The sequence below is a fragment of the Phaethon lepturus genome, unplaced genomic scaffold, assembly GCF_000687285.1.
Source record: "Phaethon lepturus isolate BGI_N335 unplaced genomic scaffold, ASM68728v1 scaffold6832, whole genome shotgun sequence".
Classification (NCBI taxonomy): Eukaryota; Metazoa; Chordata; class Aves; order Phaethontiformes; family Phaethontidae; genus Phaethon; species Phaethon lepturus.
Genome location: NW_010521154.1, coordinates 14,735 through 40,945, shown reverse-complemented (window position 1 = coordinate 40,945; position 26,211 = coordinate 14,735). Strand labels below are relative to the sequence as shown.

The 26,211-nt window shown below is 42.1% G+C and overlaps 1 protein-coding gene across 1 annotated transcript in view; it reads right to left on the bottom strand.

The window, feature by feature from the left end:
- The window catches only part of MAP4K4 (mitogen-activated protein kinase kinase kinase kinase 4), a 58,281-nt gene extending 32,822 nt beyond the window's left edge, over positions 1–25,459 (bottom strand). Inside the window, exons 1-12 of the mRNA XM_010281419.1 lie at positions 25,332–25,459; positions 24,419–24,529; positions 21,456–21,546; positions 19,801–19,931; positions 17,462–17,516; positions 14,966–15,044; positions 12,829–13,004; positions 12,065–12,137; positions 11,387–11,597; positions 4,070–4,231; positions 1,880–1,966; positions 983–1,207 (exon numbers count right to left, since the gene is read on the bottom strand). Coding sequence (XP_010279721.1) covers positions 983–1,207; positions 1,880–1,966; positions 4,070–4,231; positions 11,387–11,597; positions 12,065–12,137; positions 12,829–13,004; positions 14,966–15,044; positions 17,462–17,516; positions 19,801–19,931; positions 21,456–21,546; positions 24,419–24,529; positions 25,332–25,424 — 1,494 coding nt within the window. The 5' untranslated portion in view covers positions 25,425–25,459. The remainder of the gene's footprint in view (positions 1–982; positions 1,208–1,879; positions 1,967–4,069; positions 4,232–11,386; positions 11,598–12,064; positions 12,138–12,828; positions 13,005–14,965; positions 15,045–17,461; positions 17,517–19,800; positions 19,932–21,455; positions 21,547–24,418; positions 24,530–25,331) is intronic.
- Between the last annotated feature and the right edge of the window lie 752 nt (positions 25,460–26,211).

Below are 26,211 nucleotides of genomic sequence, written 5' to 3'. Positions count from 1 at the left end.
ACAAGAAAATGAATTTGTGCTCACCAAGTCCAAACAGCAGTACTTCAAAAGGCAATGAAGCACTACTGGACAAAGGTGGACTGAAAGCTATTTTATCATGTTCAACAGCCCCAGGGATTTTTTTTGTTCTTGTTCCAAAATGTATTTACCTAGTTCCCACATGCTGGTGATGAATGCAGTTAAGAGCTTTGACCAGTATTGCCCAGTCTAGTGGTTTGTGGGCAGTATAGTGTTCAAGGGAAACATAAGAATAAGACTGCTGAAAGAGAGCCAAGTATGTAGCAAAGAGGCAATTACTTGCTTAGCAATGTTACCCGTGGACCAGAGAAGACAGGGGACCACTCACTGAAACAAACAGCACTCTGATGATTTCAGATTGACTTGTGACAGCCTGAAGTCCAAGAAGAGAGCACCACAGAATTTTCTAATAGCAGGACATGATCCCAGAAAAGAATATTTAACAGTTAAAAAATGAAACTAATGAAATTCAGGTTTGTGGTCACAAAAAGGAAATTTCCAAGAGCATGGACTAAGGCAGCAAATGTGTGAACAGGTGCTACATGCAAGCATCCCTCATAGGTTCGTGTTTTCCAGTTGCCTCCCAATTTGCAATCACCTGTACTTGCCAGAGACACAGACTGCTGACTGCACCAATGCCTCCTGTGAAAACATGTCTGATGAAGTGCAGATGAGATTAACTTCCTGACACAATGCTTCCAAAACCAGGTCCCCTCAGTCTGCAGGCTTCCAGAATTTCTTTCCACCCTTTATACCTCAAAACTCTGAACTCCAACGATTGCAGCAGAAGTACTCAGAAGTACCCCTCGAGTTTGGAAAGCAGCAGCCAAATTTTAAAATACCCTGCCACTTATGAGTGACGCTTTGGCCTCCGACTGTACAACAGCAGAACCACAGTCATCATGATGCCAACAGGCAGGGGCAGAGGAGCACGTAGTAGATTTCTGCCCAAAGGAGGACTTACCTCACGTGCCCTTTCAGCAGGCTCATAGTGGGATTTTGGCTCAGGGGTGTGATAGCTTTGTTTATTTCTTTCTTGCTGCTGCTGCTGCTGCTGCTGCTGCTGTTGCTGCTGCTGCTGCCGCCTGTGATCATGCTGCAGCGACAGGAGGTAGGCTTGCTCCTGCTGCAACTGGCGCTGGAGTCGCTCTGCCTGTCGGTGTTCCTCCATCTCTCGCCATCTGTATTCCTTTGAGAGAACACGTGAGTAATTCAAGACATGACATTGACTGTACGGTGGACGTGTCCCTATCCATCCCATTAAAAATGCACTTTTCTGGTTGTTGTTGCCTTTTTTTTTTAATTGTTTATTTCATTGTTAAAGTGTAGCCAAGAGCTAAGTTAGATCAATATGGCATGTGTCTTGTGTTGGGAAAGTTGAGAGTGTATTGCTAAGCTTGACACGATTGGAGAGTTATGTCAAAACTGATTTTTATTAAAGGGAAAAAAAAAAAAAAGAGTTATTTATATTAAATCCAGTGTAAAGTTCATAAAACAATGATTTAGACCAACACTAGGCCATTGTATCCTGGGGTGGATTTACATATCATGTGTGCTTTTGATCTGCAACGTAAGCACTCTAGTTCTTCACTGAATGCCAAGGTCTGTTCAGAAACTTGACCACCACACCAGAACTGTTCCACTTTAACATAAAGCCTCCTCTCACTGCCCAGAAAGCAGTGTGACCATACAGCACTTCTCATATGTGCCTGTCAGCCCACGACACTAGCATAAATGGCCTTTTAATCAAGCTCCTTTGTTGCCATACTGTCAGTGCAGCTGTGCCCGACTAAGGGAAGCCTAGGACTGGCCAGATAAATGGATCCTATAGCTACTGAACAAAACAGATACAGTGCTTTACCAGTAACATGGCCTGCTCCTGGAGCAGCTGCTGCTGTAGAATTTCCAAGTGCCGCTGCTCCTCTTCTAGCTGTCGCCTGATATACTCCTGTCACATAGAAATTACCCAGCAATAAATTTATTCAAAAGGAATGCATCAGAACCCCCTGGGTGGAACACCACACGCTACTTCCCCAGTTCAGCTTTAACGAGAAACACACTTCAGGATGGATTAGTGCCTGCAGAACAATTTAGGAAGCCCTGCCTCCTGAGCATTGGATTTTGGCCCCTTCCATTCTGAAATTTGGACTCCTGCAAATGCTGCCGGCATGGGCCAGAGCTCATTTATGTATTTTGGAAGTGGTTTCAAGAAGCAGCAAAATGCACTTGAAGGTTTTGGAAAGTTAAAACACAGCAAATCTGACTCAACACAGCCAACACAAAGTCACATGCAAGTTGTATTAAACATTAGTTTGTTGCACTGGTGCGATGAACTGTTAGCAACAGCTAGAGCCAGGCTTAGTCTAGGCAGACCTGGAGCAAGCTCCCCCAGAGGGGCACTGCCAAGTGCAGTGGGGCCCTGCCCTGCTACCTCCCCTGCCGCCCTCAACCAGAAGCTTCTCCTGAGCAGACGCTGCCAGCCTTGCTGAATTATGCGATGGTTATGATACAAACAAACATCCACCAGGAAACAGGTATTAGACCAAACTCGCTTGCTCTTGTGATCTAGCCATCTCTTCATCTGCAGCCTCAACAGGCTGAGAGGTTTACCCGCTGCTCCGCCTGACCCCTTAGAAGAACTCAAACTCTGAAGAACCAAACCCAAGCTGGTAACATCCTATCATGCAATTAATGGAAGTATGTAACATGTGCATGCGCACACACACAAGCACACGCACACATTTACAGTGTATGCATAAAGAAATTAATGGTTCAGTGATACAGTAATGGGAGCTATAGAAAGTCTTGTGACAGACTAATGAGATACACTATTCTGTTGTTACACACATTGGCTGAGCCATAGTTTAAGTTAACAAAAATTCTAAGGGGGGGCATGTCTTTTCTTCAAAACCAAAAAAAAAAAATCCAGAGTGGTTCAGCTTGGCCACATCAATTAACCGTTTGTCATTATTGGCACTATACGTAATTAGCATTTCAACAGTTTAAAAAGCAGCTGGGGGAATACCCGGTGTCTGCCCAAAACCAAATTGCTGTGTGGTAATTAGAGATTTTCCATTTATTTATTCCCTTCGGTTTGTCTTCTCTTCTTTTGACTCAAAAATCTTTGGCATATATACAAACACAATAACATTCCCCTGTAACATGATCATCAATGATCTCAAATACAGTGACTTTACACGAAAAAATTAAGGTATATCAGACCAAAACCAGTATTCCTGAGGGCAACGGGAAATTTACAATCACCCTCTAGGACAGCAGTTTTGGCCCTTTATTTGGGATCAGTATTTCACAGTACATGCACAGTAATCACCCTGATTATCACCCTGATTAAAGTTTTTAAAGGATTTTAAAACATGCAGATTTCATGCATAAATATAGCAGCTGAATTTCACAATTTAAAAGGTTTCTCACCTGTACTTTCAATGTATTAAGGGCACACTGACACAACTTTAAGATATACTTGCTGCCTGAACTGGCATACATTGTTAGAGCTGATTTTAAATAGACAAAGAGAGTGAGATTGCATATTTAAGTTTTAAGAAGGAAAATCCTCTGCAGCTCAAAGGTTCCAGCTCAAATTCAGAATATTCAAAGTTTATAATGAGCTCCTGACCAATTCTGGGTACCAGAAGCTGACACGCAACAGAGTGGTGCTTCCCTGGGACGCCTTCTGAACAGGGGCATGTCCTGCAAGAACCACAGATCCAGCAAGATGAGCCTAGAAACGACCTTCAGCCCCAGTGATGATTTCGCCAATTCTGATGGTTTTTAGTCAAGCCCAGGAGCACATGCTGAATTTAGAATGAGTACTGCAACAAAACCTCTTTTTCTGAGGGAATATTGAGGCTGCCAAAATTTTCCATAAAGCCCTACGATCTATGTTAGTGCGTTTGTTGTTAGAGACAAGAAAGATGAAAGGGTCAGCGTTAGGTTGCCTCTAAGCTGCTTTAGGCTTACTAATTTTGAAAAAATTAAATTAGAATTTAGAAGAAAGAAACATATTGCACATATATCTGTATCATGGACTCACCTGCTCCCTTTCTACCCTCCTCTTTTCCTCCTCTGCTCTTCTTCTCTCTTCCTCTTCCTTACGCCTCCTCTCCATTTCTTCCAGACGTCTCTTTTCTTCCTGTTCTCTCCGCCTTTGCTCACGCTCTTGTTGCCTTCGAGCTTCCCGTTCTCTTCTTTGTTGCTACAAAAAGGGAAAAGAAACCACAAAGTTTTACTTTCGTCGTTATCAAAGAAAGAGGTGGGGTTGTTTTCTACTATGAAGAGAGGGATTTACCAGGACTGGCAAGCTCTGCAACTGAGTGACAAACATTTTATGCAAGTGTTCCACTAGGAAACTAACTCATACCCAGCACACAGCTATCCCTAAAAGCAGCCTCACTTACCCTCTCTGGTTTCTTCATGCACACACACAAAGTCACGTACCATACTCCTGACAACTGAGGTGTGGAAGCTCACTGCTGGTCTTCAAGAGAGGCTCACACTGAAATTTCAATCTTTGAACAACTGTTGAACTCAAATCTTAATCAGAGTGACAATTTTCTTGACTTCAACACATTATCTAAATGTTGCCAAAAGGGAATTATCAGCCCCATTGAATCAGCTAAAACTTAAATGACAACTATCTGAGTTTTCAGTAAGCAGCTTCTCTCTTAACACAATTCATGGTCTGCTAGGAATTTGGTGGTGTTGGCCCAACAACCAAGCTTGATTTAATGTACAGCCCAAAACTTCGCCTAAGAGAGAAGGAAGGCTGACCAACAGCACCTCAGCCCCTCCCAGAACATAAAAGCACCCATGTGTAAAAGATGAAAAACAGCTGAGCTAAGCTTTTACGCTTACACAGATAAGCTTTCACGCATGACCCAAATACAAAGTGGTGCTGGTAAGTCTGATGAAGTCTGAAAAGAACCTGGACCAACAGCTCTAGAAAGCATGAACTGACTCATTTATGTCTACAGAGCACCACATATGACTTCAGAGGAGACATTTTAAATGCCCATACAGTCGTGACCAACTCTTCCTGCACTTCTACAGAAACATCCAGTTACTCCACCTACCTTGAAATACCAGGCAGCCTCCCACAACTGCCTAAGTGTCAAAAGACCCAGCTGTCTTCTGCTCAACCATCAACTGGGAATAGCTCTTACAACATTTACTTCCATTACAGATTTCTATAACATGATAAAAAATTCTAGAAGAAATTTAAAGCAAAAAAAGCACATTCAAATTTAATCCCAAGAACAAAATGAAAACCTACATTGGTTATTCCTTTTCACATTTAGGGTAAAGTTAACACTATCACCAATTTCTGTTGAAGCAAAGCTGCCACAGGTTTGCCAGTCTTAAGGCATTCCAAGCAGTCTTGCAAGAGCACTCAGACCAAGCTTTTATTTGGGTTCACAAACTCAGTTATGAGTGTGCATTTCATAGTTGTGCTCAATTGAAGAAGCAAAGGCCAATCTACACTCCCTGTGTTACTTCATGGGACGAGCGTTCTCTGCTCAGCAGATTACCCTGCATAACTATGAAGTAACTTAAACCTCAACAGCCTTTTCAATCTTCTGGAACCGATACTGACATGACAGTGGCGAAGAAACATTGGAGGGAAAAAAAAGATGGTTAAGAATTAGTCGTACTTAAATAAAACAGGCTGCTTTCTGATTCTCTTTAAGTAGCTGCAGTTTTGGGAAAGATGCAACTTTCTTGAAGACCACTGTTCAAATACACCCACTCTGTAACTATGATACCTTCCTTCCTGGCCCATGGCATCATCCTGGGTTCACCACCACCCTCCCGTGTCTCAAGACATAAGCTCTTTTTCTCCCCCACATTTGCTGTATCTTCTCAGAAACACAGCTTCCTTGCTCTTTTGTCTCCTCTCCTAACTAAATGTATCCACCAGCCTTTTCTCTCTTGCTTAAGTAAGCTCTCTTCAATGAATGTAGATATAAAAAAAGCAAAAGTGCTGCAAGGCAGCTACGGCACGCAGTGTATTTCACAGGTTTCGTTGCTTCCCCTCCTTCATTTTTTAAGCACTGTAAAAAGATTAAGCAGGCACTTTTATTTTTGAATATACGCGTCTGTGTCAAACAATTTCTGTATTTAAGTCAATATATTCAGGTGCCTCTTGGCTAATCAAGTCTGACAGGCTCTTTGTTTAAGAAAACGAAGATGTGAAGTACAATAATTCTGTTGCCCTGAGGATGCAAGAGACAGCACACTGCTGACTGGTTAATACGCATTTTATGAACTCAAACACTTCTTAAATATATGAAGCCTGTCTGTCTAACAATACTGTGTTGACATTGTTAAGTGGATATACTGCAGAACTTGGGATGGCATCATTCTCACTACAAGGAAGACAGGCAGAGCTTAGGTCTTTCAGACAAAACAAACTCATCACCTCTTGAATCAATGGAGAAGTATTCAGCAATGAACTTAATATGAGAAAAATAAGTTACAAATTGACTAAGATAGCACATTTCCCACGGCATAATGAAATAAACAAAATCAGCTGTTAAAAGACAAGACTTTTAAGCAAACCTTGAGCCAGTTTGCTAGTTCAGCACCAAGAGTAGATGTTTATTACCCAGCAAAAGAAAAAGAAGAATTCTCTGCCACCAGTGTGCATTTAAGTCAAATCTCCAAAGCACAAATGCGCTATTGTCTACACACCAAAGTACACGGCGAGATGGGGCTTCTTGGCATCGCTTCCGCCTTCTCATCAGACACTGCCTCAGCGCCTCACCAGGCGGGTGGGAGGGGAGGCACCCAGCACCACAGGAGCCTGCATAAACACCCCACACGATTCGCCTACTCCCAGCCCTAGCCAAAAGACAAAAAAAGTTCCACTTCCTTTGCCCATGGCCTTTGAAACCTGAGCATCGAACTACTGGCTGCTAATGAAGTAGAATTTGCCCAGGGAAAGGAAACTTACAGCAACAAGCATCTCTTGGGTCCCTAGTCTACATCGTGTCAAAGTGACGGCAAAGCTAGCTGGTGGCAAGCCATTGTTGACCCAAGCTAGCTTCAGAAGCAGCCATTCAGCTGACTTCCTACCATCTTTCTGTTAGCACAAGGTCACCTTCCTAACCGCCTCTGGCAACTCTTCGAGGAGAACACACCAAAGCCCTGGTCACCATGCTTCTTAGCCTTGCCCAAAGGAGGGGAGAGGGACAGGGACAGGGAAAACCATTAGTTAAAAGCAATGTCAGTTCTGTTTATAAAACTTGTGCTTCTGAATTTAATAAGGTTGATTGTTGGATATTGTAATTCTTATCATGCACTACAAAAAAGGTCTGATGTAAAACACCATTGCCCAATAGACAGCAGGTATAGATCTGGATTCACTGAAATTATGGACATATATCCATATCTACTTTAGTTGGATATAGTATTACCAACTTTCTTGCATGTGTCAGACGAAAAGTTATTTTCAAGGAGCTAACCGTTAACCAGAAGGTAAGGCCAGGAACTCTCCAAAGAGATTTCAGAGATGCCAAAACAGAATTTTGACAGAGCCCATACAGCCTCAAATTTCTGCATTTCACAAAACTGGCATTTACTACGTCAACAACAAAAAAAACGTACAGAAAATACAGTGTCAGTACTCTGGCTCCTTGTCCACGTTTTAGGGTGCATTAATGACAATCTCATAATGGTACCTGACATCTCCGAACTGGAAGATCATGCAGTAGAGCACGATTTGCCAGGAGGGGGCAATGCAACTACACATGCAATTGGTGCATATCAACAAATGCGGGACCTCATTCAAACAATGAATTGCTGAAGATAAATATAGACCCTCTATTTTATATTCATAAAATATTATTATTCTGTCTTATATTCAGATGAAGCTTGATAAATACATATGTTAATGATTTCTCTCACAAAGAATTAGGTAGGCTGGTATCAGCTAAGGAAGAGGATTGGAAAGATCAATAATGAGACTTTTGCTTTGCCCACGCTAGAGACAAACCAGAAGTAGAACTTCTTACTCAGTACCAATCCAAACTGCAAGCAATTCAAATGAAGCAGATAACGAATAACCTCCCCGTCTGTAAAAGAAACAAAGCTCTGGCAAATATCGCCTGCAGGTACATCTACATTAGCATCTTGGTTCAAATCAGGAGTGCTCTTTTGAAGTGAATCATCCAATCATCTCCACTTACCAGGTTTTGTTTCATATTTTGAAGATGTCTTGGAGTGCCAACCACTCCTTTTGGATGAAATTAAAAAGGCAGATGCACTCCAACCACAAGCAGGCATGCAGTCTAGACCTCAGCTAATGCAAAGGAACTCCTCCTGTCTTCAAACACGTGAAGTCTGGGTCCTCAGCACTTTAATTATTGTGCTCCACAAATCTGCTTCTACTGGACTGTACTACTTGCCAATGGTGCTATAAACTACCACTTCAAAAACATCCGTCTTAGGTTCTCATAATCAGGGACAGAGACACCATTTAATGAAGTTATCCGGAACTATGGAGGTCCACACAGAATGGGATGCCACCACAGCTAATTCAGAATTTCCCAAACCAGAATCAGTTTTGCAAAGTGCAAATTCAAATGCCTTTCAGTACCTGTCACACTGAGCACTGGTGTCTCCACGTTGCTGAACAGAAACACAGACACATATTAGAATAGCCAGGAACAGTTCAGGTTTCTGTTAAATAATCTAAACACTTATATGTCATATATCTGATATTTATGCAACTAGTCTTTATATCATTTTTAAAGGGGGGGTCAGGGGAGGACAAATAATCCCCTTCTCAAAATACTTCAGGTAATTTTCTGCACATTGACCACATATCATTTCTACCTCCTAAGGAATACACAAATTATAAGGTTCCTGCAATAACAAGTTTTAGAAGTCACCTATATGCCTTTCAAAAAGTAATCTTTTCTCTAATACTGCTGAGAATTACAGTTTTTGGCAGATGTCCTAAACACCGTTCCTGCTGCAGTCTCGGTCAAAACTGTCTAGGCTCTGTGCCAGCATTGTAAGAATAAGCCCTCAATTTTAATTTAGGAAGCTGGGGGGTTGGGGGGCATTTTCAATGCCTGACACTAATCTTAACTCACATTACCAAGTTTTTAATTGTTTACTGGTTTCATCAAAACAGGGGGGTGAGTTAAGGACAAAGTGACCACATTTCAATATTCTGGCCTTCAGTTGTGTCACAACACTGATGTTTATCTAAATATGTGTCTACCACCCTTCCCCCATCTTAAAGAGCTTGTTTTGCCTGTTGTTTTGTTAAAAATCACTTGGGATCATACATTTTTTCAACACAAGATCCAACGGACTAAGTGGAGTTTTTTGAAAACTGCATGTGAGCCTTTTTTTTATATTCACTTTAAAAACAATATGCCCACTCCACCCCACCACCTGCAAAAGGAAACCTTTCTAGCTCATCATTCATATTTATGTTTCTAAGGGAATCAGACTGAGGTTATAGACTCAATAAAAGGTAAAAGCTTTTCTCTTACGAACTCTACACGGTTTACTGTGTAACCTTATTCAGTAACACATCAACCTACATTATGTGCTGTGTTGTGGTTGCTGAAGTTGTTAGTTCTGTTTTGTATTTTCAAAAGCAGGACTGATTAAACATAACTTTCAGGTAAACGCCTTTTCTTTTCAATTGCTCATTAAATTATGATTTCTGCAACATCCCCAAAAAGTCCAACCCTCTGCAGAAAAGAGGTGCATTGCTTTGTTTCCATTACTAGCAGCAGCATCTCCTTTATCTTAAAAAGAAACTCCAAATTTTGAGGGTTGCATTGATTACTAAACCTAAATTATATAAATAATTTAATTATAATCCCCTTCCTTGCCAAAAAAGTATCACCTACAGAACCTTGGAGATTAAAGAGGCATTTAAAAGAACTAATTGATTGTGATACTAAGCAAAATTTTAGAGGCTAAGTAGTATCTCAACTTTTGCCCACCTTTGACAATATCAATAAAATATTTTATTTTCATATTGTCCCATGCTCTCTTTTCCTAGCCTCTTTTTATTATCTGTTCCCCCTACAAAATCGCTACAGAGCCAGAGTCTAAAAACAGTTGGAAGAGCTACGATGTTTATCTTGGCAATCTCAGAAGGGTGGGGAAGAAACAGAAGAGAAATTGAGTTTATATGCCTCTCCCTTTGTCCCTCCTCCTGGCTTCATGTGTGGCTGAGTCTTTGCTACCAAGGAGCAGCACTAAACTCACTTGCACACTGAAAAAGAGGGATAAGGAGCATAATGTGACCTGGAAAGCTATTTGGAATTTTGTATTATTTGTTATGTAAACACGTCACAGGATACAAATCAACATTTGGTCCTGGTTGCGCCCTCCTTAAACATTACCAAGATTTGGAAAACCAGACTGGGTGTAGTTTTTCCCTCATTGCTAAGTGAACAGTTGAAACAGCAACTCAAGCAAAAGGTCATTTAAGGACGACTGGAATTTGACCCTGCACTTCCTGAGGAACAAGAGGATTGGTTTCACTTCATCTCTGTGTCATACCCAGCTCTGGCCTGAAGAACTACTTTGAAATCCTCCTACCTCTGAAGCTCACACTGCATATTCTATCTATCTATCTATCTAAACGCACATGAGATCTTAGGAGGTGCAAAGTATGACAGAACAATATTGTACATATACATTAATTTTCTTTTATCTTCAGGCAGTGTATGCAAATTGAATACTATACCACAAAAGTATGATTTACATATTTGTACTTTTTGCAAAATTATAATTTTAACACTGATTTATAAATCATAAGTCTAGGTGGCTTTTAGTCATCATGCTACTATGCCTGAGACAGTAATACGTTAAAAAAATAGGCTTCTACCTACTGTGCATGAATGCCAAACACAGATGTTTGAGAAAGCTTTAAAGGGAAATTTGAAGCATGTCATGGCCCCAAAAAAAGTAATCTTATGGCACTGCCCCCTTTAAAAAAAATAAAAAATCCATCTGGGAATAATTAATGTCTCCCCTTCTCTACAGCTACCTGAAGTCTAGACATGTTGCCTCTTCTTTGAACAGAGAGCAAGACACAGCCTCCCCCTAAATACCTTCAAACAACCCAGCTTTGGCTCCTGTTGCCTCTATAGGAGCTGCTGGATATTCAAATGCTTTGGAAGACGGCTCATATTCAAGTAGCCAGACGTGGATTTAAGTGCTTTGCTCTACATTTGCCAATGTATTTGAACATGTTGTTTTCTTTCCTGAGATGTGCTGGGGCTACAGGGAACTCCTTTTAAACGGGCGTGGGAATGGGAAACTCAAGCAGAACAGGGGCTTTTTTGTCCCCTGAGCTCCAGCTTCACGTCTCTACCTCTTCTAGCCGCCTCCTTTGCTCCTTCTGCTGCTCAATGCGCTTCTGTCTCTCTGCCAGCAGCTGCCTCTTGTACTCCTCCTGCTCGCGGAGCTGCTGCTCCTGCAGGAGCTGCTGTCTCCGAAGGGCCTCGGACCGTTCCTTGTTTTCCTGCTGCAGTCTCAGGAAATCACGTCGGAGAGTTGATTCTCCAGGCACATTGACAATGGAACTGCAACAAGAGGAAGTTAAAACCTCCCGTACAATAAAGCCTGATGGGCCATTAAATACCTTTTCCAAAGCAGGGGAACATTAATAAAATATAGCACGATGTTAAATTTTAATCTTGTTTCTTTCGGAGCGAAGACACTGGATGCATGTCAAATACATGCTCTCAGTGGAAGATGTGAAATGAGGCCAAGCAAAATAAGGACCAACTCTGACATTGTGGAGCCCCTGACCAATCATATTTGCCATAAATATCCCTCCATCCAGAGCTCGCTGGCTCTAAGCCATATGAGGGGGAGCTTTAAAACCTTTAGCAGTCACAGAATAGGTACTCAAACCCATGGGGTGGTTTGTGTGGCTTGTGTGTACACTTAATAGGAGAGAAATTTAGCGTGCTCCTGATTTATAGTCACAGATCTTTAGATTTACTTGGCATGGACTGCCCAGAGCCCTCCCAAAAGCAATTATTACCTTGGCTCTCCTTCTTGTTCAGGCACTTCCTCCTCTTCTTCCTCACTTCCACTATATTCATACTCCGTCTCATCTAATGGGAAAGAAACAAAGGTCTAGATAGTGCTTATCTTTAGTTTTAGGACAGTGGGGAGTTGCAGTAGCGCCTGAGTGAACTGGTTCCTATCCCCTTCAGTGAAAATATCTATCACAGACCTTAGAACTCATTCTACATATACAAGCCCATCTTCCCACGCTTGTGAAGTGGCACATTCTTGCAGCAGACTGACTTTCAGCAAATTCCTTGAACGACGCCAGGTTTTATATGTAAGACAAGACACCTGGAGAACCTTGGCACCACCTGAATAAAGAGAACAGGCTGCCCAAGACATTTGCTTCATAGCTCTTGTGATGGGTTACTTCCTGCGAGTCTGATTTATGGCACAATTCCAGGAATGAACCTACCACAGACCAAAAAAGGGAAAAGCCTATATGCTAATATCCTCCTAAATACTGTTTAATGCTTGTATGGAAGAGGCAGTGGCCCAGAAGCGAGTATATTTAACTTATCTGAAAATAAAACACTTGAAATTGATACTTTCTCTGTAGAGGACAGAATAAAACTTAAAAGCCTGCTGATAGTCAAAATATTAATTAAAAAAGAACCTTTCAAGGGTTTGGGGTTTTTTTTTAGGTTTTCTAGGGGTGGGGATTTAGAATGCAAAGCAGGACAAAAATATGTGTTTTTAACAAGCTGTAATACTTGATTTTTAGAAGCTGCATACCTTTCTCTCCTCTCTTCTTTCTGGTCCTGTCTATATGGTCCTTAAGCTGGATTCGGACTTGCCTTTCATTTGGTTGGTCACGTATAAAGGGATGTTTCAAGAGTTGTTCTGTAGAAGGTCGCTGCATGTAATTCTTCACTAGACAACCTTCTATAAAGCTGAAAAACTTTTTTGACCTGAGAAAGCAGGGAAGGGAAAAAAAAAAAACACCACCAAGATCACAGATAAAACTCAGCTCAAACATTTCTTCTGTTCTTCCTCAAAGCTAATTCCTTTCCTCAAAGAGCATCATGTCCCAGAGGATGGTACAAGTGCTGTCTGCAAGTGTGCCTCCTAAAGACAGCTGTGTGTGCTCCAGCTGAGCACTGGGGCAGATGGACACAGGGCGATACCAACATACCTGCAGTCCTTAGGCACAGCTTCACAGTAATGTGCCCTCTTTCACAGACCTAATTGCCCTCAAAGGCAAATCACGCAAACCCAGCTCTGCTACTTCTGGACCAGAGCTGGGCAGCATCCAGCTTGCTTAAAGCATGGGCAGGGCAGCTCTCGTTGTGTCTCCACCTGCCCGTGATATCTAAGGGCATGTCTGCTTCAGAACAGACATACCAAACGCCGCAAGAACTGCGGCCAGCATTCCCTGACACAAGCAGCACTGCGCTGCTTTTGTATGCACCTGAGCTCACTGAGATAGATCTGCGAGTATTTAAGATTATTTTATTGTTTTACATGAAGAGCCACACACAAAAAAAATCCTCGTACAACAATAGGCAGGTGTCAAACAGTGTTGTCTGTTCAACACAGGCACTTGGGGTCAAATTCTCACCCACGCAATTTATGGGCATGAACTGAACTGAGCTCCTCCTGCACACCACATAAAGTGTGAGAGTATGGAAGTTAGCTAAGCTGGAGCACCACCTTCCTAAATTTGCACTTCATTTGAATCCTTGAAAGAGGGCCTCTCCAGAAAGAAGTGACCAAACAAACCACCTCGCAAAATGCCAATAATGGAAATATTCCAAACTGCATTTTTCATCATTTGGCCTATCTTCTCATAACCTGACACTGAGCACACCATCAGAACAGCCGAGTCACAGCGGCACCGGCTTTGGCCAGAGTCACTTTTTGATTGCTAGGTGCGCTCAACCTGCTCCCATGCTTGGGCAGCAAACACGTCCACTACATGGTTAAGTATAAAAACAACAAACGTTGCCATCCATCGCTTCACTTTCCTACTGTAATCTGAGAGGCTGAATTCAGGGTAACTTTGCTGTTGTTTTTTTTATTCCTCACGCCCTAAGCGTTATTAATCTAAACAAAAAGGGTAATGAAAGGCCTAAGCAAATACTGTATATGCATCTCTATTCTTTTAACATGCAGAAAGCAAGTATGAGAGAGGGAGAGGGATGCCTTGACAGTACAGGTGCATAAATAAGTCAATCCAGACAAAGACCAAGCCCAGCAAGCAAGCCAAGTTTATATTACATTGATATTGAATAGGCAGTCAAATCACTTCATTATTTTGACAGGATCACAGCATCCTGTGATCCCATTCAATCTATACAAAACCTCTTTCTAGGGAGTACTGTTGTTTCATACATGCCAATTTTAACCAGTAACTGGGAGGAAATCCTCCAATACTAATGGATTCTTCTCAGCTGGCAAGAAGTGCACACTCAATTCCAATCGTTTACAATAATTATAGTAAAAGCCTTCATTTGTTTTAATAGCTCCTTTCAACTTAGCAACTAGAACACAATGGTACTGTTCTGTTTCTGTGTTATGATACATCTGAGAAAACATGCTGCATACTAAGAGTGCTGAGGGAGTTTATTTTTTAAAATACGGATCCATTTGTCACCTTAACACAGATGCTGCTCTGTGAAGAAAAAAAGCTTAGTTTTCATTTTCACACAATTCAAGACAAAATTTCTCTGGGACAAATAGAACTAAAAAAACAACGTATGCTTTTTATTTCATGCTTTGATTCAGTGGCACAGAAGATAACAACAGAGTGATTTTTGCTAACTTAAATTGCTTTACAATTCTGTGGAAGCAGTAACAAAACAGCATGCGATGAGACACAAGAAAGCATCACACTACAAAAGGGGCTACAAACACTAGAACTAATACATACCATTTCTTGGATTTTAACCGTGGGGGAGGGTTCCTGGGTATCAGAAAGAGTGCCCTCATGGGATGCATGTCACAAAGCGCTGAAGGAAAGAAAACAAGACCAAACAGAAACATATAGATGTTGGCTTAGTTGTTCTCTGTCAATACCACAGCTTCAGCTTACACAACCATTCCTACCATCCCGACCACACAAGCAGCAGATGCCAACAGCAACAAAACTAAATGGAATTAGCCCAAAATGACAAAAACTCCACAGCTCAACGTGCCACGGGTGGCCCCAAAAAGACGAAAAGATCGAGGCACAGATTAACCTTCAGACTCTAGCATGTTGGGAACATCTGTGCAGAACCCTCCTCCAGCCGCACCTAGCTTATGTTCCGGTTAATAAAATACTGGGAGAAGACGATGGCAGAACTGAAGAACGACACAGTTACTGTTTCATATAAACTTCATTCCACCTGCCCTCCTCTTCCATTATGCAGATACTTAAGGCAGGACACCTCATTTTTACTCTCCAGACTTGGAGCTTTTCTCTATTCCATGTTCTGAAGCATGGGAGAGTCTGTATAAAAAAAAATTATTCTCTGCAGACTTGAAATGCAAACCTGCAACTTTTTTCAAAAGAAGTCCCCTTGGTTTCAGTGGACACTTAGTGGGAGTCCATTAAGGACACAGCCTTTCCTCCTGCTCCAGAGCAAAGCACCATGGCAGAGCCAACACACAGAAACAAGGGAGCAGGGAGGGAGACTGCCCAAGAAAGGGTGCTAGAAGCAAATCCTCTATTTTTACCATCTTCCTGTGCTTGACCTCTTGCACCACCAGTCTCAGCCTGAATGACCACTGCAGGAAGAGGTCATGTCTTCCACACAACAGAAATTCACGAGAAAAAGACTGATGAAGAGGATTCTGGATTCAACAATAAGGGGCCGCAACCTTGGCAAATAGGACCCTTGGATGCCTGTGGACCTCATCAGACGACCAAGCTTAGAGATGGACTCTTCAGCCGCCGCTGGAGGAGGAGGCAGAGGCCACATGGCAGAGGACAGACCAAGGCAAGAGCTGTTCAGCATTTATGTTGGATCTTTGCTACCTTCTCAAATGCTCCTGTTGTGCTTTTACACAAAGAGGGGCCAAGCTCTGCTTCGGTGTCGAAATGAAAAAATATCATTGTCCAATTCCAGGCTTACACAACCCACAGACACAGCTTCTAAATGAAAGCCACCCAGGCAAGCCAACACACTGAACAAAAAGGTACAGCAAAAAGGAGGTCAAGTGGCAGCTCAAACGCTGTTAATACAGCACTCGCTGAGGTGTCCTGGGAGCAGCTCTCACATGGGCATTCATGCAAACGTGCAATTAGGAAGAAAAAAAACCCAACATAACACCAAACCATCAGACTTCCTAAAACGTGAATCAAAACAAGAACGTTGTGCTTCAATTTATAAATTTTACATTAACAATAACAACAGCAACAAAAAAAATCAAGATGCTGCTATAATAAAATTACCATTTTTTAGCTAGGAAAATATCAATACTACATTTCAACATGATTATTTCAAAGAGAGAGGTTTCAAGCTGGGCTGCGGTGTGGTGGTTGTTTATGTGTAAAAAAAATTTAATTACTTACTCTTAGGTACCTTAGGTTGTTATTTTTTAAATACAGAACTACAGTTGGGTTCAGGATAAGCATATTTGCTAGTTCAATAAGGATTTTTCGTAAAAATTACCACTGAAAGCCAAAACATCATGCCTAATTTCTTTTCTTTTTACATCCTTCTGTCTTCCTTGCACGTATCTGCCGTTTGCCTTGATATTCAGAAAGAGTAAGTATGAGAGGGGAAAATAAGCTATAAAAAATTGTGCATTTTTGGTTTCCAGGCTTCTGTCTCAAAAATACCCATATCAGCTGATGAGTATTGTCAAGCAGGGAGCATTAAGTTCAATATTCTCTGTTGAAGACGAATTTACAGTTTAAGTCATGCCACTGCTAAGGAAAATCAACACCACCCACTGACGAGTGGAAACAAAAGGAGAAGCAATGTAAGCATTACCCAGACTGACGGAAAGCCAACACAGAAACAATTGCTACAGATGCTTTTTTCATTAAGGTCGATTTTCTTGAGGCCCCACTGCCCTTCTCCCCAGCTGAGGTTTCAGCATCCCAGGCTAGGCAATACACAACTGGGACACAACTCCAAAACACAATATACTAGCCATAGGAAGGAAGTCTGACACTCGATTAGCATCCAAATATTCCTGCTATAGAAATTAAATTACTGCAGTCTGCATTGTAGTGCTTAAAAACTGTCCTATCTTTATCAAAAGCATTGCTATTTATGGGATTTTATATTTATAGGGCAGGCAAAACCAAAGAGAACAGAAATAACATGAGGATACTTTCAGAAACCTCAAAACTAGGGTTAGATTACAACCAGCATCTCCCAAGTATACGTTTCAGTCTTAATCAGCCCACTGGAGAAACACACGTATCACTTACGGGGAGCTCCTTCTGCCATCTCTATGGCTGTAATGCCGCATGACCAAAGGTCACTCTGCAGAAAAAGAGAGAGACCATATGTTAGTAGGTGGATTTACCCATTAAGACAGTAAGAGAGTACTATTTACAAAGGCCCTGTAGGTGTGACTGAAACCAAATACCGTGTCTATTTAAACAAGAAAAAAGTAGCTTATATTATATCAGTATCATAAAATCCTCATCATATAATACATATATATATGCACAAATGTGTGTGTGTATTCATACAGCGTATGCAAACAACCCTTTCTGATAACACCTAAAAATATATTCATGTTATCACAATGAAAAATACATTTGCCCAAAATTTAAGTCTATGAAACAACTGAATTTGCAATATTCCCTTGTTTACAAAGGGTTGAACATTTCCCTATGATAGATTCACAGAAAGCACCACACCCATTCCCCCAAACAAAAGATGGAGAAAACGAAAGACTGTGAAGACTGCAGGGCAAAAATCCCCAAACCTGGCAGGTCTTTCTCAGTGTCTAAACCAGCAATAAACACAGGTTAGTAGAATACACCCAGTCCTGAACTTTTTCTAGTCCCAATAATCCAATAACAGCTTTATATTGGGGAACAGCTATCACTGCTAAAACGGCAAGAAGCCTCTGTTGGACACATTGTTTGGAGTCAAAGCAAACGTTCCTTCCCTACAATCTCAGCTTTGCTTGAAACGTTATGGAACAAGAGTCCTCCAGCAGAAGCCCTTCAAAGTACCGCCTCTGACCAGCGTTCCTGACTAGGGAGAGCCTCAGCGAGAGCCAGGAGGGTCAAACACGGCCAAGAAGAGCTGGAGGAGCCTTGGCAAGGGACCAACTCCACAGACTGCTGCAGCTTATGGGGCAAAATACTGGAGGAGGCTGACCGAAAGAGAGCTGCTCTTGAGTAATGCAGTCTTCACTTCTGGTCACAATAATGACTTTTAAAAAAATCAGTCAAAACTAATAAGCTCTTCTTGTAATACAAGCAGAGAAGCATTTCTAATGATCGCATTTTTAGACCCAGCAAGGCAATCTCTTCTCTTGGTCCAATCCAGCCATTTAAGCTAAACTGCACAGCCTCATGATCTTACAAAACCGTTTAACCATGATTTTTTGGGGGGAGGGAGCCCTACAGGCTCCACCAGGAACAATAAGCAGGTGTTTTCAGAGGCAGGAGGAGTTATTTTTCACATCGCTACCGCGTTAACAAATATTGCAGAGAGTTCTTCCCCTTTATTAGATCATTTAATAGCCACCCTTCCTTCCTATTAACTCCATCTGCAAAGATATAAAGCATTACCTTTAGTACAATGAGCTGATGGATGTAAAAAGCGATTAAAGCAAGAGAAATAGGATCAGTCTGATCAATCTTAGTCAAAAGGTACAAAAACACCAATTCAAATAATATGTTTTTTTAAAATAGATTTAGACATACACAAACGTACTGATAGCTAACACCGCTATCAATCTCAGCAAATTGATATAATTGATATTCAGCTCTAAAGTTCATTGTAAGGCCTTAATCACAGGCCTTCTGATATCTCTACTGCCCTTCCTGGTTAAAAGTTGGAACACTGCATTAGTCTAAGTGAAGATTTTTTTAAAAAGCATGTTTTCACATTTTTTCTTTCCTTGTGCTTTCATTAAAGCAAGCTGAGATGAACTTTTAAGATTACAGGGTGCTTTCACTGAAGAAATTTAACTTTAAATACACAAACATAATATTTTTAAGTGTAGTGCAAGTATCATCAATCCAATTACAGTTTTGCAGTAATAAAATCTTTGGTTTGCAGCAAACTATGTAAAAAACTATCTTTGTTGAGAAATGTTACAATGGATAAATTTTTATAAATATGCGTATGTATCTTGAAATCAGGAACAGGTTCGGTTTAAAGAGTTCCTTCTGTACTTCACTGGCTCTCCAGACAGTGGATCTATTTAAGGCAACACCTAAAATGCATTGTTCTGGGTTACTACAATAACTGGGACATAGTCTAACATAATTTAAAGTACAATCATTATACAAATTGAGAACAGGAGAGTTCCCAGTTAAACTCTTTTTTTGCCTTCTCTGAGTACTTACAGCACGCTGAAGTCCTACTCCTTATGCCTCGAAGCTACGGCAACTCTTAAAGGTCACAATCTGGCAGTGACCCATACCTTGTACCGTAGCAAGAATATGCCTACACAAAATAATATTACTCCTACAAAGCATAAGAAGTCTCAAAAATTGCCATCGTTGATGGACGTTCATACTGCAAGTGTAGGGTTTTTGTATGTTGGGTTTTTTTTTTTCTGTGAACAGGACTCTCTTACTCTGTAATCATACGTAGCATCTGGATTTTCATCACAGGCAATAACTTCTGGAGCCATCCAGTATGGAGTTCCAATAAAAGTGTTTCTCCTGCCAACTGTCCTGTCCAGCTGAGCGCTTACACCAAAATCCACTGTGAGTGGGAAGAAGAGTAAAATAAAATAAGAGAGGAAAAATAATGCAGTGATTACTTCTGTAAGGTGACTTGGAAATAAAACCCTGTGGATGTTCCATGTGGGAGAACCATGCTGAAGAGAAACATGATTATTAGTGCTGAGGCAGCTGAGCCCTCATGCTTCACATGCAACATGCTCGGGCCGCAAGTGTCAAGAGACACAGCAGCGTATGAGCACCTCTCCTGCACCTCTCATCAGCCTGCCCCTACGGAAGGGAGCATACAGCTGCAAAAACACTGCCTGGGAGCCTGAGGAAGGGTTATCGCCCTTCCCAAATGGTGAAGCCATGCATCTTTGCCTATACAGAGGGACCTGCCTCCCCAAGATACCTCTCATGCTATGGGAAAACCACGCGTCTCCTTTTCAGCTGTCTTACCTTTCCTGCTCTAAAACTGGACAGCAAAAAAAATCTGTTGCTCAGCAAATTGCTCGCTGCTCCAATGCACAGAGCAGATGCGTCGATAGGAGCAAAAGATGAGGATTGTTCATGAGGTGCTAACTTTGAGCACACACGCACACGTACTGCAAAGGAGATGCCTGTTTTGTTACAGGGCAATTACATTACAAGGCTGTCTTCTTCCCTCCAGTACTCCCCGCTCAAGACAACAGTGATGTATGCCTTTCTATACCAGTAATTGCCTCTGCTCTAGGAGGGCTGTGTCAGCTTCACTGCATCCATCATCTGAGTGACACTGACAGGATGAGATCGGTGGGAGCAACGGTTTGGGAGCTACTGTGCTCCACTTTGGACCAAAAGGAGGAAAGCTCTCCCGAGAGCTTCCTCCTCCAGCAGCCGGGACATCTTCCCATGCCTCATGCTGCAAGAAGGTGTAATGCAAAACAGAAGGGATGTGGGCTGGGTGGGAGGGCTTCAGCATGGCTCTATTTTTAACCAAAAAAAGGTGGCGAATGTAGCGTGATACAAACACAGAAGGTTAAAGTGTGTGGTAAGTGGAAGAGACAGATCAGGGGGAAGGAAAAAAGGAGTTTGTCCACTCGGAAGGGGAAGATTAGGCCAGGGATGAGCATGGTTTTCGGCAGGCATGCCAGAGCTGGAACTGCATTTTGAACTTGATGCAACAGCTCCCTCGAGAGTGCTGTCCAGATCGTACTTTTGTGTCCAGAACCTGCACAGCAGGTGCTATTTTAATTAATGCCAAATAAAAAGAGTGACTCCCATCACTTCCCAAGTCCAGAATAAAGTGAATCAGAATGAACTCAAGTCACGCATGGCTCAGTGTGGGCCACAAAACAGTCCCCTTACTGCTTCTGGCATGAAAGCCAACATCTTCTAATGAAATACATGCCATCCTCCTGAAGCAGAAGGAAATACTTGCAAGGCCTCGATTCACATGGGAGCAGTGACAGAGTGCACATGCTACAGAACATGTCACAGGGCTCTTAGAGGATAAAATCAGTTTGGGAGCATCAGAAAACCGAAGGCTGAATGAATGAGGAAGTGGATTTGCGCGCCTACTTACCAAGTTTCACTTCTGCATTCTCTGTTAACAACACATTTTGCCCTTTGATATCCCTGTGAATCACATGATGAGCATGAAGATGTGCCAACCCCTGTATTAAGAAGAGGAGAGGAAGGAGAGGACATTCAGAGTTAGGCTCTTGGCTTAGCAACAGACTACGCATATCCAGCACACCCAAAGCCCAGAGCACTGGGTCTCGGGCTCTCCCTTAGTGGCTGGGTGCAGTGGGACCCATGGGAGCCTTGTAGCAGCACACTGCCCGCACAGCTTTTGGTGACAGAGCAGAAACACAGGCCCCACGTCACGCACACGCTGTACCTAAATACAGCCCAACATCTGCACTATGCAAACAACTCTCAATTGTCATGTGAAGAAAGTTCAGCTCCCAGAAAGTCTCCATGCAGTGACACTGTAAATGACATCCGTGTACATCAATGACATCTGACACACCCAGGGTCACCGAGAATTTAGTCTGGGGAAGGAGGGTGGAGGGGGAAAGGAGGCAGCATCAGCATGCATATATGCACCCCCGAGAAGGAGGTGGGAGGGTGATGGATGGGTGGTTATGTTTGAAGGAGAGGGACAACTGATGACAAACAAAAGCTCTGCTGCTCTTCTCTAGCCTCCATAAATATGAAACCAGATAATTGTTCCTCAGGAAAAAAAAAAAAAAAACATGCAAAAGAAAAGGAAAAAGAAAAAAAACATGAGCATTATACTTTCCAAAGGAAACAAAACCTCCTGGCATATGGTGCTTTTTGTTGAGACAGCACCTGGATGCATGCCCCAAAGCATTAGCCATGTGGAGGGAGGGCTGAGGAAGACATATGTTGCATTTTACTCTCTAATGTAATTGGGAGAACAACAGGCAACCCTCTTAGCAACTGCCTATATTTTGGTTTCTCTTCAGCTCTCTGCTCGGAAAATTGTAGTCTCCAGTGGGATCGTCTTGCCTGTTTGTGTTGCCCTCATAGGCTTTTAATGTTTTATGAAAAATAAAGAAATAGAACCTTTACAGCTGCAAGAGGTTAAGAGAGTAGTGGTTGCTGTGGAGAAATATTTCCTAACACATGTTCTTCATTAAACGATCATTTACCAGTTTGCCTACATAACCACTGGGCTATTTTCTTCTTTTAAAACAGTTAATGAGCGTGACAAAAAAAACACCATCCACAATTCCTCCCCACACATGTCACAACTGAATCAAGTGAATGGCTGATGTCCCCAAGACCCTTCACTGGCTGCTAATGCTAGGTGTGGTCTTATTTTTCACAGGAATGAAGGCTTTTCCACAGCTTCACACAGGATACTTTTTAAAGCCTTCTGCTACGCCAACCCAGGCATAGAGATAATTGTCTGTTCTCTCCAGAGTACCATCTCACCTTACTGAAAAAACACATTTGGATTTGCAAAGGGCTGGCTGGAGACAGAAGAGCTCATCTCTCTTCTGCAGTCCCCAGGCCCCTCCAACCGCACAAGGATCCACTGGCTTGACCCTCACCTGTGTCTCCACCTGCACCAGCCTTTGGCACTTCAGCTCATTTTAACTTTCTGTTACACCACCTCTCTCCTCCATCTCTGACAAACTTGGTGTCAAATAAGGTTTTGCAACATCTCATAGCAATGAGAGTTTAGCATTCCTTTTTTCCAGATATTCCAGTTCCTGCTAGCAAGCAATTAAGGCTCCTTTTGCAAATCTCTCACAGGAATGAGAAAACAGCTTTCACTTAACTCTTTCCTGAGGTAAATAATTTTTTCCTCTTCTCAGCAAGCATGACTACTTTACCTACGGAGAACCTAGGATGAATGCAACATAGCATGCAATATCTCCAAGGTCACACACTTCTCAAATCAAGCGTAAGAGCAGTCCTGCAGAAGTCAGCTTTCCACATATTAAAGCACACTATCCATTTCATTTGAAATACAACCATCAGTAGGTATTCAAATTTTCTTCTCCCTTGTAAACAACTGAAAATGTGCCAGCCCAAACGCCAGCAGCCGGACTCTCTCCTAACACATGGAATTAGAGCAAGAGACCAGAATCATACGCCTGTCTCCCTCCCTCACCATCTTAAAAATTGCCAAGGCAGAGCAAATGTGTAACACAGACAACAGCAGCATTGATTTATGCAAGAGCCAGTGGTGCTTTCCTTTCACATAAAGCCCTTCAGAACTTCATTTATGATGAGGCAATTGAACAAACATACTGTGTAGTGGTATGGGTAGGAGGCAATTTGTTTTACAAAGAAGCACGAGGAAAACCATACCAGATTTACTTGATGCAGCAAACAAATGCCAATTCAAAAAGCACTTAAACTGTATCAACTGGAAATTAAATATAAAGAGTAATTAGTTAAAGCTTCAGTTTTAGAAAAACTGCTAAGTGGCATCCCTCTTCCTGAAAAACTTTCGCAGTGCCGTCTGCTAGCACTCCACAGCGCACAGCTAGACACGGTGTAGCTGCTTGCTCTAGATAAGACTGCAGGAATATACAACACATGAGCACATTGCAGCACAGAAGCCCTGACTGCTGGCCTGACCCAACAACTCCCTTCCTCCACAGACTTGATTAGGAGCAGAGAAGGACGGCTGCAAGCACATTTGGAAACGCCCATTCCACACCGTATTTTGTTAGGACACTATTACAACCTCAGGCTTCTCAAAAAGAGTGTCTTATGGACACTGTTTCACAGCTTCTACAATAGGTAAAGGTCACTGGTTCTTCCACCGGCTTCTCATGACTAAAAATTGCTATTTTCTGCAAGGGTGCTGTTACAATGCAGTATAACTCCCACGGAGTTAAATGATGTGGAGCAGACATCTACCTGCTCCTTACGCACTCTCCAAGCGATGACATGGCTAACAGGATTGATCAGAAACAGCTTCTTGCAGAACCTCAAGCTAGGCTACATCTTTGTAAGACTGCTTCTGTGTTTTCAAGTGGAGCAGACTATTTTCCTTACCCGGAGAATCTCTCTGGAGATATACGCTATCCAGTCTTCCTTCAGAGTATTCCCTTTTGTGTTCTTCACAAGGTCTGTGATAGAGCCTGCTCCACAAAACTCCATGACAAGCTGCAAAACAAATATCAACATACAATCAAGATTAAACACAGTTCCGAGCTGCCTAGCGAAGCAAAATAATCAGGTTGCAGCATTGATTTGGGAAACCCTTGTGAAGCAGAGAGTATCATTTATTTTACATCTCTGCCTGGAAAATGGATTGAAACCAAATGTCTCCAATGTGTGTCAGACATATATGGAATATGTCTCACATTAGTTACCACATTTTCAAGGACTGATTTGATCACTGTAATTTAATGCCGGGAATCTGGATTTGCTCAGCTATGCAAAATGCATTTGCAGCAACAGGAGTAAGAGCACATCCAGTGCTGAAGGTATCAAACTGATCACACCATTGCAACACATCTTATTCTTTAACTCCCATTTATTTATGGAACAACATGCACTGGTATCTGTACCCTGCCATTTGAAACCCAAACTTTAATCCTCTAGGGGGTGTAGATGAGGCGGGATGAGAACTGTAATGGGTACAACTCTAAAGTGCAGCTTTCTTTTAACAGCCACGCACTTACTGCTCAGCTCGTCTGCCTTGTTCCTATGGAACATGTTACTATCCATCTGGGAAATGCGGAAAAAAAAGTTACTTAAAGAGCAAATCCATTGCTGATAGCCAATCTTGGTTCAGCCATTCTCTTAAGGATGCATGATTAGCCTATGTGATTCACTTACCTAGCTGTTCAGGCAAGCACCAGACACTATTAGTTTGTCTTTCCATAATGTGGTATTTCTGTCATCCTCAAACTATATCCAAAAGGGAAAGACTTACGAACATGCTTGAGAAATATCTGCTTACCCACAGTTGGTCGTCATGTCCTGGAGGACTTTTCTTAATGAAAGCACCATAATAAGTTGCAATATTTCTATGATGAGAATATTTCTTTAACATATTAATCTCCAGTTTGATTTCTTCTTCTTCGTCCTTTGGAATAGAACCAAAAAATGCGTGTTTAATACACCACATGCATTATTTATTTCCTCTTCTCTTTCACACAAGTAGATTTTTTTTAAAGTTCAATTTATACCAGCATCACGCTCAGTAAACACATCCTATGTTCATGCCATCAAAATCATGTTTATTGAAATGGTCTAAAACAGACTTTACTTTCCTGAGTTTTCAGTACTGCAAAAAAACGAATGAAGGATGCACTGGACTTCGTCCAGTGATGAAGTAGAAAAGGATCTGTTTAAAAACTGTATGCTTGTAATACCTTAAGCAAATATGTAGCTAGCAGGCCTTTATTCTATGTAACCCAGAGAACTGGAAAACCGGAAGAATCTGTGAATTTACGATAGAAGAGTATTATTTCCATCTTCCCCTTTTTTTTTCCCTTTAATTTTGAAAATTGCAACCAGTTCTATTTAAATGCCAGACAGCAGCTCAGCACAGTTGGCTGCCAAAGCAGGCCCTCCGAACCGGGTCCCCGCATGGTGGGGACCACAGGGTCCCACCTCAGTGCCAACACAGGGCTGGCGCAGGAAAGCAGAGGTGGAGATCAATGAGGAATTGCCCTCATTGCACTGACAAGGCATTCACCTCGTGCGCAAGCTTCTTCCTCCTCCATCTGCCTCCACGGAGGAAGAGCAAGTGCATCAGGAAGAGAGGGCCGGGAGCCCAGGCGGTAAACAGGATGCTGGGACACAAAGGCAGAGGAAGGATTTCCCCCGGCTCCACT